The sequence below is a fragment of the Lissotriton helveticus genome, chromosome 4_1 (assembly GCF_964261635.1).
Source record: "Lissotriton helveticus chromosome 4_1, aLisHel1.1, whole genome shotgun sequence".
In the NCBI taxonomy this organism is placed as follows: domain Eukaryota; kingdom Metazoa; phylum Chordata; class Amphibia; order Caudata; family Salamandridae; genus Lissotriton; species Lissotriton helveticus.
In genome coordinates, this window is record NC_136063.1 from 9,509,826 (window position 1) to 9,522,078 (window position 12,253).

The window sequence follows — 12,253 nt, forward strand, 5'->3', positions numbered from 1 at the left end:
TGACGGTGAAGGTGGTGGCAGTAGAAGGAATCAAAGTCAGGATGGTGGTGATGTCTGAGACCACAGGGTACTGGGGTACCACCACTTTGTTGATCTCTCGGAGGTCGATGATAAAACGGTATGCTTTCTCATCTCCCTCTCCCTGTTTCTTGACGATGGGCAAGATAGGGCTGTTGCAAATGTTGCTAACCACTTCCTCTACCACTCCTGCGTCTATCAGTGACTGGATAATCTTTACCAATGCCTTCTCGCCCTCGGGCGATATCCGATATTGTGGGATTTTTGGGAGTGTTGCGTCTGGTCGGACAGTAATGTGCACTGGGTCAATTAACATACGCCCTACGTCCGAATCCGCTTTGGCCCACAGATACGGAGGCAGAGCGTCAAGCAGGGATGCGTCAGCATCGGTGATGGAAAACATGTGTTGGGGAGAGCAATGTCTAAGCAGAACGGGGTTGTCGTAAAGAAACACTCGAACTCCATCTTGAGAACATCTGATCGTCGCTCGGAAGTGCTTCAGTAAGTCAAGTCCCATAATGGCGTCAGGGCTATTGGAGGAGAGCAAAAACGTGGTGTCAGTGGTGTTGTTTTCTACGTCAAAGAGAATCGGGGCAGACAAAGGGTTGGTGGAGGGCGTTCCATCGAAACCTGTCGATGTTATGAGTGAGCCAGACAAGGGTGCCCTTGGAATCAGTCGTTTAGATAACGCACTACGTGTTGCGCCAGTGTCTACCAGAAATGGAGACTTGGTACCCAGGACCTTAGCAGTGACGTAAGGGCCCTGCTGGTCAATATAGAGCTCGACTGGATCCCTCCCTTGCCCTTGGCTGTCCTATGCGAAGTTGTGGGCGTCTTCATAGTCGGATTGCTGATATTGGTTCTGCCTGGGTCGATCAAACGTATTTGGTCTGCCTGATCTGTCGTTAGTCGTGTCATTTGGGGGCCCTCGCTGTTGTCCCTTATTTCTCAGTCCATTTGCTATGTCCCTGGGGTCTCTGTTTTTGATTATTTCCAGAAGAACTGGGCACTGGGATTTCCAATGGCCAGTTCCTTTGCAGAAAGCGCACTGGTTCTCTCTAAGGTCTGTACGTCCACTGTAGGAAGTCAGAGTGCGGTCCTGGGGAAATGTAGTCTTAGGGACGTTCGTCTGGTAGTTTCCCCGATATTGGTCTCGTCCTATAGTCACCCGTTGCAGTTTGGCAATCATCACCCTCTCTTTCAGGTCCTTCTTCTTTTTCTCTGTTGCCCTATCGTTTTCATTTTTCTGATGTTCATAATATTGGGCCATTTGGAGAATAGCTGTAGGTTTGGAGGCTGCCCAACTACTCTCGCTGGCCTGTAGTTTCTGGGAGATCTCCGATGACAGGCCCTTAACATAATTCTGGACAAACAGATGGTGTCCGGTCGCAGTGGTCATGTCCTGGCCGCTGTAATCGGAGAACACCGTTTCAAACCGGGAGAAGTATTCCGATACATCCTCCTGGGGTTTCTGGCGACAGGCCGTTACTATCGACCAGTCCACTTTCTTTTCTGGAATCAGGGTTTTTAGTTTCTCTACGATTTTATCTGGAAGGTCTAGAATGGATTTCAAAGGCTTTTGTCCTGGTCCCCGTTGTTTATCCAGGTCATCGAGTTGTGACCAGGTATGTCCAAACAGCTCAAGGTGGTCGACTTTCCGGATTTGCTTCCACACATCAGCTGGTAGACATAACCCGAAGAACAAGTCGATGTCAGCCAGGGTCATAATCGTTGAACCCAGGGCTGTACCCAATTCAGTATAAAAGGCAGTGGGGTTTTTACGTAGGTAGGGCAGAGATTTCCGGAATGTCAGAATCTCTTGCCGGTCCCATGGCTGGTAGACCCAGTTGTATACTACCCTTCCCTTTGCATCCTGGTTGTTTGCATCATCGTGAGTCCCTGTACCTCGGGGAGGAACCCAGTAAGGGGCAGCCTCTCGTATCGGCATCATGGTGTTAGATTGTTCGGTTGGTGGCTCGGTCACTACGGGGGTCGTGGGTTTAGTTCCCGACTCTCGTTCAGTGAGGTGGCGGAAAACCTCAAGCGTACGCGTAAGGAGGTCCGACACATCACACTCGCCCTCATCCCCGATATCGACCTTCCGGTACAGAGTCGTTAGGCTCTCGGGACCTTTGTCTCGATATCGGGCCTCGTATGCATTCAAGACATGGTAACACAGTCGTACGGTAAAATGTCGTCTGTGACTCCCTGTATATGAGTTAAACATATCCGTGATGTACTCTTCATCTTCCTTCCTTTCTACCAGTGTCCTTGCTATCTTGTCGATCCCTGCTCGCTCATCTTTGTTTAGTCTGCTTGTTCTTGCAGGGCCAGCCTCTCGAGTCTCAGGGTCGTCTAACGTTGTCGTTGATGCAGTATTTAATACAAGGGGTTCGGCTGGCACAGAGGCCATGGGGGCCGAAGCTGTGGCGGTACTTTCGTTTGTACCTGGGGGTGGTGCGTGCTGTGCTAAGGGTTGGGAAGGGGCATATGGAGGGGGCATGTAGATGATAGGAGGACCTAACAGCAGATCATCGTTGGCTCGTTGTTTCGAGGGTAAATCAGGGTAGAGCGTGGGGGAAGTTCTAACCGGACACTGGCTCGATGTTTCCATTTCTAGTTTCTGTTTAGCTTTCTCTCTTTCCTTTATCTCTTCTTCTAGTTTCTGGGCAGCTAGGTGGGCTGCTTTTCGCAGCTCCTTTCCCAACCTACTCTCAGTTTTCTTTTTACGTTGTTCAGTTTCTTTGCGCCACATGCCGAAACTATCAAGCATAGTGGGTGTTGTCTTATTTTTTACCAAGGGCTGTTTCTAGCGTTTGTATTTTATCATCATCGAAGGATCCTATCAGTGGCCACTGACTTTCTCGATCCTTTTTCGTATATTTATGCCATAGTCTGCTATAGGCTATAGCGATCAATCCATGCTTCATGAACATGTCCTTATTAGGGGTGCCTTCCAGTGGAGCCGGATGGTTCACCTCTAATAAGCGGTCCGGGCTAAACAGGCTACTAATCAGTGGGGAGAAGACAGACATGACAGCTCGTAACGAGGGACAAAAAGTCAGCACTGCCTATCTTATCACTGTGTGCAAAGACTAGACAGAATATTTCTATTCTACGTTGTTTGCAGGCAGTGAATACCTCATGAATCAATAACAAATGACCAATAAATATTCAATGGGGAGAATAAGTGGGCCCGCAAAGGTCTGCGGTACCTACCCCTTTCACTATCTGCAAAAAGGGTGGTCTCTTTCCTGTTTGCAGACAGAGAATCTCCAGAAAACAATAGTTTCGCGAACAACAGTTCAGTTTCAAGTAATTATTCAGTGGGGGAGAAAAAAAATAGGCACGACGGCTGCCTTACCTATCCTCCACTGTTTGCAAAGAGAGAGCCTGTTGTTTCTCCGTTTGCAGACAGTGAATCTCCAAATAAATAAAAAAGAGCAATACTAGTATTTCCTAAACAATCAAGCAATTATTTCGCAACTCGTCGTGTTTACACGACCTTACCCGGACCGCATGGACAGTTTCTTGTCTTCCGAATCCAGCGCTCGATCGTCCTCTTTTCTCCGTTATCTTCGCGGCACTCCTGATGGCTCCCAGTCAGGACCGTAGATCACTCGAGAGAGGTCTGTTCGGAACCAGTGAAGTTCGGATGATCGGCTGTCAGACGAGGGTCTATCGGACAGGCGCGCTCCCGATCGTTGCAGTCGTTCACTCTGTCGTCAGGACCTCTCCCACTGGATCCACAAGTCGCTGATGGGCCCCACGCTTGGGACGCCAATTGTAAAAGGGTGACACTACCAACCAGAATATAAGATCCTTAAGTATTGCCCGGCGGTGTCGCCTCTTGAACCCACAAGATATTAACAAATGAAGAGGCAGGCGCTGGAGACTGGAAGGCAGGAAACAAGGTTTTATTTTCTCCGGAGGAGAAACACATCAGTTGGACAGCAGGTATCGTTCTGAGGTGCTCTAACTTATTTCTGAGGCCTGGCCCCTTACATACACACTTGTGGCTTTATTACAGTTTACATATTCATGGCAATGCTTTGATGTACGGAAAGACATTCCCGGAATCTCCCCTTCGGGCCCGTTCCCACACACATTTACAGTAGAAGTCCCCACCCCGGTCACAACAGGTGATGATTATCGCGCAGCTGGATATTCCGCCGATTCACGGAATGTGTGGGGTTCGATCGGATCTCGTAGGGTGGGGGCTTTGATCGACCCGAGGGTCCTTTAATGGGGGGAAGCTTCCTACTGTACTGGGGGCAATAAACAGTATCCGCAGAGCCAGGTGGTGGCCTGGGAACGAGGAAGACAAACGGGCACACAGGAGAAGGGGGTTTGTATCAAAGGACCTGGGGCCATGAAAGGAATGAAGGGAGGTGTCGTGCTGGGAACAGGATGGGATTCCGAGGCAGAGCTGCGCTGAAGAGGGGTTTATGATCCGAGGCATGTGAGGGCGAGGGGGTTGTCAGCGTGCGGGGGATGCCTGCGAGGCTAGGAGAGGGAGAGAGACGCGCTGGCCATCAGCAAGGGGCAGGGAAGCCATGGTGTTCAAAATGGCGGCTGTTTACGTGCACGAAAGGGTTCGAGAAGAACAAGAGGGCGCCGATAATGTTGACGGTTTCAGCCTAACTTTCAACACTACTCCCCCACGGCCCCACCCCCGTTCCCTCCAGCATCCAGTCCGATACCCTTCCCACTCGCCACCCCGGTCCCGCCTCCCAGCTGCTCCTCCCTCGCTCCGCCCCCCTCCACTCTCCACTTATGACAGAGACACATACGCGCAGCGGACGCGCCCTATGCGCGCCAAAGGTAAGCCCGTCTACGCCCGTCCGCGCCTAGACCTCGCCCAGCGCCAGACCCCCTGGACCCCGCAAAGGCCTACCCTACCGCCTAACATACGACGCCGCAACCCTCACTGCACTCAACAGCGAACACCTCCAGGACTGCCACCGAGCCGCCCCAGGACGCACCCACGGTCCTTTCACCTGCCAATCCTGCAAGTTCTGCAGCATTAGTACCTTTACTACATCCGCACAAGCAGAGCCATGCACCAACAACAACCACCTGAAGTGCATCCTGCTCAACATCCGCTCCGTCCACAGACACGCCACTGAACTATGGAACCTACTAGACACCACAACTCCGGACGTCGCCTTTCTCACGGAAACCTTGATGAACGCCTCATCAGCGCCCGACATCGCCATAGCCATCCCGGATGGATACAAGATCATCCAAAAAGACCGCATCAACAAAACAGGAGATGGCATCGCCATCATTCACAAGAACACCATACGCATCACGACCAGCTCTGACGACACCCTCATAACCACCGAACACCTCCACTTCCAGATACACACTGACCCCAAGACCACACTCAGAGGCACCCTCATTTACAGACCCCCAGGACCCCGCACACAATTCAGCGAAGACATCGCTGACTTTGTCAGCCCACACGCCCTCCCCTCCGATGACTCTATCCTCCTAGGGGACCTCAACTTCCACCTAGAGAATAACAACGACAACAACACCACCACCCTGCTGGACAACATCGCCAATCTCGGACTCAAACAACTGGTGACCACCCCACCCACTGTTAGGATTAGGTCCCCAGTCCTCTTTTGTTGACCATGTCCAATACCATCACATGACACACCAGTAGCATAAAAAGGAGTCCTACCCTTATGTCCATGCTTGTTATTGCTATCTGTGGGTTCCTGTTTCCTGGCTCCAGGCTTTCCTGTTGATTGCAGCTGTCTCTGCACGGGCTCGTGCAGAGACTTGGTTATTCCCCTTTTTTCTGATACCTTTTTTTTCATCCCCTTCCTTGTTTAGTTCCTGTTTCTGAAGCCTTGTTTCATTTAAATACCCCGTTCCTGCCCGCCCCGTTTATTCTTGAATTACCTCTTCAGTTAGGGTCCTTTAGAAGACTTCCAGCCCTTCCCGCCCCCTTCACCCCCCTTTGTTATTGATTTTTTCCCTTGTCCGTGTTGGGCGTTAGTAGCCGGCATTCAGTGGCTCCTGTTTGTTATTACCGCTCTCCTGTCACGGAGACGCGGTGAAAGTACCGGAGATTCGCGCGCATTGTTATTTGGAGCGCGATCTGTCCGCATCGTTGTATGCGGAAGTGACGTTATCGTCCATTCCGCGAGGAAACCCGGCTGGGTTTTTCCTCTGTTTAGGACGTTAAGGAGCGGAATTGACAAAGCGTCTGAGGAGCATTGTACCCCCCCTTTTCCCCGTGGTCACACAATACAGGGGTTTTTCATGCCTGACGAATAGGTGTGTTTTTTACCCTGTAAGTTCCTATTTTTGTCCCAAACCAAACACCCTTTCAAGACGGACAGTCTTGCACATCAGTCACCTGAGAGAGGTTATCTTGGGTAAGAGTTTGACTGACTACTCCTTGAGGCGAAGCGTGCTCACGCTATTGGTAAGTGTATGTGAAATGGTAATAATTGGATTATGGTCATATGCTCAGAGGTAGGAGTGGGGACTGAGAAACTATCATAGGGCATGTTTTGTGTTTCCCTTTGTGGGTGTACCTTGTACAGTACGTTCCCAGGGTGGAAGGTTTGGTTACCTTTTGATTTCCACCCTCTTTTCTGGGTCAGCAGCTTCCTCATTGTATCATTCAGTGAGTGGCTGGTGAGTCGGGGAAGTGGACTGGATTGATCCTCGTTCCTGCAGTGTGTGGGTTGGGCAGGAGCATAACACCCACTACGCCGGACACACTCTCTACCCAATATTCTCCTCCAGCAAGCACATCTCCTTCAATCACGCCACAGGACTCCACTGGACAGACCACAGCTGCGTCCACTTCACCTTCAGAAAGACCACGACCCACCACCACCTGCAACAAGTTCCCTGCAGAAGCTGGAACAAAATTACCACCGACCAACTCACCACATCTCTGAACCAAAACCCCCCCGCCAGACCAACAGCCCCAAATCAAGCAGCCATCAATCTCGCACAATGGATCACCCACTGCGCTGATGAACTAGCTCCCCTGAAAAACCCTACCAAGATTCCAGGAAGCAAAAAAGCCTCTTGGTTCAATGACAACCTCAAGATCTCCAAAAAGAACTGCCGCACCCTCGAGAAAGCCTGGCGAAGAAACCCAACCACAGACAACATGACCGCCCTCAAGCACGCCACCCGCAAACACCACCAGCTGATCCGCACCACCAAGAAATCAGCATTCAAGGATCGATTAGACAACAATGCCCATAACAGCAAGGAACTCTTCAACATTGTCAAAGAGCTCACCAATCCCAGCGCCGGCAACAACGACATCACCCCCTCTCCAGACCTTTGCGACTCTCTAGCCTCATTCTTCCACAGCAAGATCGCTGACATACATAACCGCTTCGGAGACCTGTCCGCTCCCCCAACCACAGAACTTAAGCCCCCCACAGCCACCCTTTGCGCCTGGACCCCGATCAACACCGAAGACACCATCCGCATAATGAACTCCATCTACTCCAGATCGCCAACCGACCCATGCCCCCATCACATCTTCAACAAGGCAGACTCCATCATCGCACCCCAACTCCGGGACATCATCAACTGCTCCTTCAACACCGCTACCTTCCCGGAAAATTGGAAACATGCCGAACTCAGCGCCCTCCTGAAGAAACCTACAGCAGACCCCACCGAACTTAAGAACTACCGCCCCATCTCGCTCCTCCCATTCCCTGCCAAAGTCATAGAAAAGACCATCAACAGTCAGCTCGCCGCCTTCCTTGAGTCTAACAATTCCCTCGACCCCTCACAATCTGGTTTCCGAGCCAACCACAGCACCGAGACCGCCCTCATTGCAGCCACAGACGACATCCGAGCACTGCTCGACAACAGAGAAACAGTGGCTCTCATCCTCCTGGACCTCTCCGCAGCATTCGACACGGTCTGCCACCACACCCTTGCACACGCCTCAGGAACGCCGGGATAGAAGATAAGGCTTTGGATTGGATCATCTCGTTCCTCGCCGGAAGAACGCAGAGAGTCCGCCTCGCCCCTTTCAGATCCGAAGCCACCGAAGTCATATGCGGCGTACCACAAGGATCATCGCTCAGCCCCACCCTATTCAACGTCTACATGAGTCCCCTCGCATCCATCGCTCGCCATCACAACCTCAACATCATCTCCTATGCAGACGACACCCAGCTGATCCTCTCCCTCACCAACGACCCAGCCACCGCCAGAACCAACCTACACGAAGGAATGAAAGACGTAGCCGAGTGGATGAAGAACAGCCGTCTAAAACTGAACTCAGACAAAACGAAAGTCCTCATCCTAGGATCATCTCCCTCTGCCTGGGATGACTCATGGTGGCCCCCGGCTCTAGGCAGTGCTCCCAAACCAACGGACCATGCTTGCAACTTGGGATTCATCCTGGACTCCTCCCTCTCGATGACCAGACATGTCAACGCTGTCTCATCATCATGTTTTAACATCCTACGCATGCCCTGAAAGATCTTCCGATGGATCCCCACCGAAACAAGGAAGATGGTCACCCAAGCACTTGTCAACAGCCGACTGGACTACGGAAACACCCTCTACGCCGGAACCACAGCCAAATTACAGAAAAGACTTCAACGCATTCAGTACGCCTCCTCTAGACTCATCCTAGACATACCTCACCACAACCACATATCCGGTCCCCTGAGAGACCTGCACTGGCTCCCCGTCAACAAGAGAATCACGTTCCGCCTCCTCACCCACGCACACAAAGCCCACCACGACCTAGGACCCAGATGCCTCAACTCTCGCCTGACCTTTTACACCCCCACCCGCCAACTACGATCGTCAAACCAAGCACTCGCCGCGATTCCACGCATCCGGAGAGCCACCATGGTAGGAAGATCCTTCTCCTACCTGGCGGCCAAGACCTGGAACTCCCTCCCCACCCACCTCCGTCGCACACAGAACCACCTCTCCTTCAGAAAGCAACTCAAGACCTGGCTGTGCGATCAGTAGCGAACCCCTCTTCCCTAAGCGCCTTGAGACCCTCTGGGTGAGTAGCGCGCTATACAAATTTCTGACTTGCCTTGACTTGACTTAGGAGTTCCACACACCATAGAACAACATTGCCTGCGCTATCCAAATTCACGGTAAAACACTAGTTGCGGTTTTAGTGTGACTCTTTATCAGATCAGCATTATATAGCTGCCCTCTGTTCACCCCTAGCACTTTCTGAATGGAAACATGAGATATGGAACGAACCTCAAACACACCTGGAAGATTTCAGCAATAAATCACATATGGTCGCTAGATATAATGGTTAAAGAAACAAGTTAGATGCACACTCTTAAATACACATATAAATGCACAGCAGAGGGCCTGCATTCAGCCCAAGACCACAATGCCAGAGTAATCGGTCAGGTGCATTCATCAGATAAACTCGGAACAATGCCTAGTAGTGAGCATCACCATGGATAACACATATGACACACCCGGCCAACCGGACCACCTCAGAAGGTGACTTCCAGTTGGTATTTATGGCCCCTTCTATCAGAGTGGTATCAAGCATCTTAAAATGCAATTTATGACCCACTGTACCGGTATTTCCTGTCCAAAGGTGGGCAAGCCTCACGCTATTGGATCCACTTTACCTAATGCAAATTGAATTCCAGGAGCAACTGTAAGAGATGTGGCTGGTATTCCCAGTCACTCTTGTTTAATTAAATGTAAACTGTTACTGATTTGCCAAGCCTTGCTGTTCTCCTTTTTTATAATCAGAACCTGCTTCAACAGGTGCAGCAGCTGCTTCCTCACACCTCTCTATAGGGAGCCACTCGCCATGATGGACCTCCCTACATCCAAGTGCTCTCCTCTTCCTTACAGGGCACACTGGTCTTGTCAAGCGGGCAGGAACTAGTGTCTCAGGCTCCAGGGAAGGTGATCTGGGATAGATGCACACACTCAAACACAAATAAATGCACAGCAGAGGCACTCATGCATACAACAGTAACAGTTGGTTTAATTAAAGAATTTGGCCCACGGACATGATGCCAGAGCAGCTGGTCAGTTGCATTCATCAGATGAAGCCCAAACAATGCCTAGTAGTAAGCATCACCCTAGATAAAGCACATCACACACCCGGCTACCTGGTCCACCTCAGAATGTGACCTCCGGTTGGTATTTATGGCACCTTTTATTAGAGTGGGATCAAACATCTAAACATGCAATGTATGACCCACTGTACCAGTATTTCCTGTTCATAGAGAGACGATCTTCACTTTATTGCACCCACTGTACAGTATAAAGTATGCCATGTACTTACTGCAAAGTGAATTCCTGAGGCAACTGTAGGGGATGTGGCTTCTATTACCGGCCATTATTGTTTAATTAAACATTAACTGTTCCTGGTTTCCAAGCCTCACCATTCTCCTTTTTGATAATCCGAACCAGCTTCAACAGGTGCCGTAGCTGCTTCCTCACACCTCCCTTTGGGGTTCCACTCACCAGGATCCCCCACTGGACCCCACTCCCTCCAAGCGCTCTCCTCTTCCTCACAGGGCGCATTGGTTTTGGCAAGCAGGAAGGCGCTGGTGCTTCAGGCTTCAGGGCAGGAAGACCAGGATAAATTAGACCCCAGTCTTGGTCACAAGTAGAAAGCCTCTGCTCCTCGACCTGAAGCCTAACTGGCTCCTTGGTAGTTGGAATATAGATTTCTGATGGTTGAATCATGATTTGTGGAGCTTGTAACTTGCCTTTGTTCTAGTATATCTGTAACTGGATAAATCTGTCTGTGCACTCAGAAAAAAAAGGACATGGACATGAAGCAGCGCTTTACCTTTAAAGAAGGTATTTGTTTCTACACAGTTCTAAAATACAGTACTTTATTTTAGCATGTGATTATGTGATTGTACAACATGTATCTCCTACTCAGGTGCAGTAGAAGCAGAGTTAAGAAGCACTGTGTGGCACATGTGTGGCACATGGGAGGAGCGTGTTAGCTTGTCTAAGTACATGTTACTATTGCCTCATGAGGAATGACGGTTGACTCCTGTATATGTGGCCTCCAGTATTTCACACAAGCTGGTAGCCTTTGAGATGAAGAAGGATTTATGATTGTGTGATGGTGGCCCCCTAGATGTCGGGCCCCTGTGCACTGCAGGGGCAACACAAGTTTAGATTGCATGTATTAAATCACATAAGGGACTGGTTCAAGCATTTCTATGGCTAGTCATTGATTATAGATTGGTTATACAGTTTTTTGCACCACCCTCCTACAGTATCTGATATCACAACCATGTATTCACTTGGCAAGTGTTTCACTGCTGCCACTATTACCCCAACTATCAACGCAACCATCCCTCCTATAGCTGCACGCTTGATCCATCGGTGTTTACCAGTATAGGCTTCACCAGGATTAAAATGCCCCCCATTTTTGACCTCCATACGATCGATTGTGTTGATCAACTCCATCACCTGCTGGGTGTTTTCTTCGCCAGTCGCCTTGTTGTTAAATGCACAGTAACGATTCCCACATTTTGCAATAAGCTTCATGAGATGTGGCTCAGCTTCATTCACAAACTGATCGATTGATCTATCTTCTAGGTCCTCTTTTCGGGTGAACACGATGACCATGTGCTTCAGCGCTCCCCTTCCAAACACGCTTTGAATCCTTTCGACAGACTGCTGTTCCTCTTGGCTGAACCGGCCCACCTGGAGGACCAGGACTATGGCGTGTGGTCCTGGATGACAGAGCTTCCAACACTCTCTCAAATCCCTCCTCACTTCTTCTTCAGGTACATTTCCATTGAAGAAACCAGGAGTATCGACTACTACAAGGTTCCTTCCATTCCGATTGCCGGTCTTTGCCTCACACGTCAGGGTCATTGAATTCTGAGAAGCCCTGGACAAAAATGGCTTCCCACCAAGGATTGAGTTTCCGGTGGCACTTTTTCCAGCTCCTGCACTTCCAGTGAGTATGATTCTCATCTCTCTGTCTTTGGTCTCATAGTTTCCAGGATCTGCAAACCAAAAAATATGGACAATCTTAATGTTTTATTTTATTTGACAGTTTTATACACGGCTCCAGCACCAGGAGAACTAAAATACACAAATGCAAGAGTACAATATTCTAGGAACATAAAAATAAGCTCTACTAAATTGTTGTCAGTTTGTTTGTGAAGCACCATGCATTTTGTATGTGGGGATCAGACCTTCCTTTCATTTAATTATTTCCCTATTGGAAGGATTTCCTTTTTTTTTT

At 49.9% G+C, this 12,253-nt stretch overlaps 1 protein-coding gene across 2 annotated transcripts in view; it reads right to left on the reverse strand.

Annotated features, from left to right (window-relative positions):
* Positions 1–10,860: 10,860 nt before the first annotated feature.
* Positions 10,861–12,253, reverse strand: part of LOC144826898 (GTPase IMAP family member 3-like) — a 77,255-nt gene continuing 75,862 nt past the window's right edge. For both annotated transcript variants that reach the window (XM_078685360.1, XM_078685358.1), the window contains one exon: positions 10,861–12,011. In XM_078685360.1, coding sequence (XP_078541486.1) covers positions 11,218–12,011 — 794 coding nt within the window. In that variant the 3' untranslated portion in view covers positions 10,861–11,217. The remainder of the gene's footprint in view (positions 12,012–12,253) is intronic.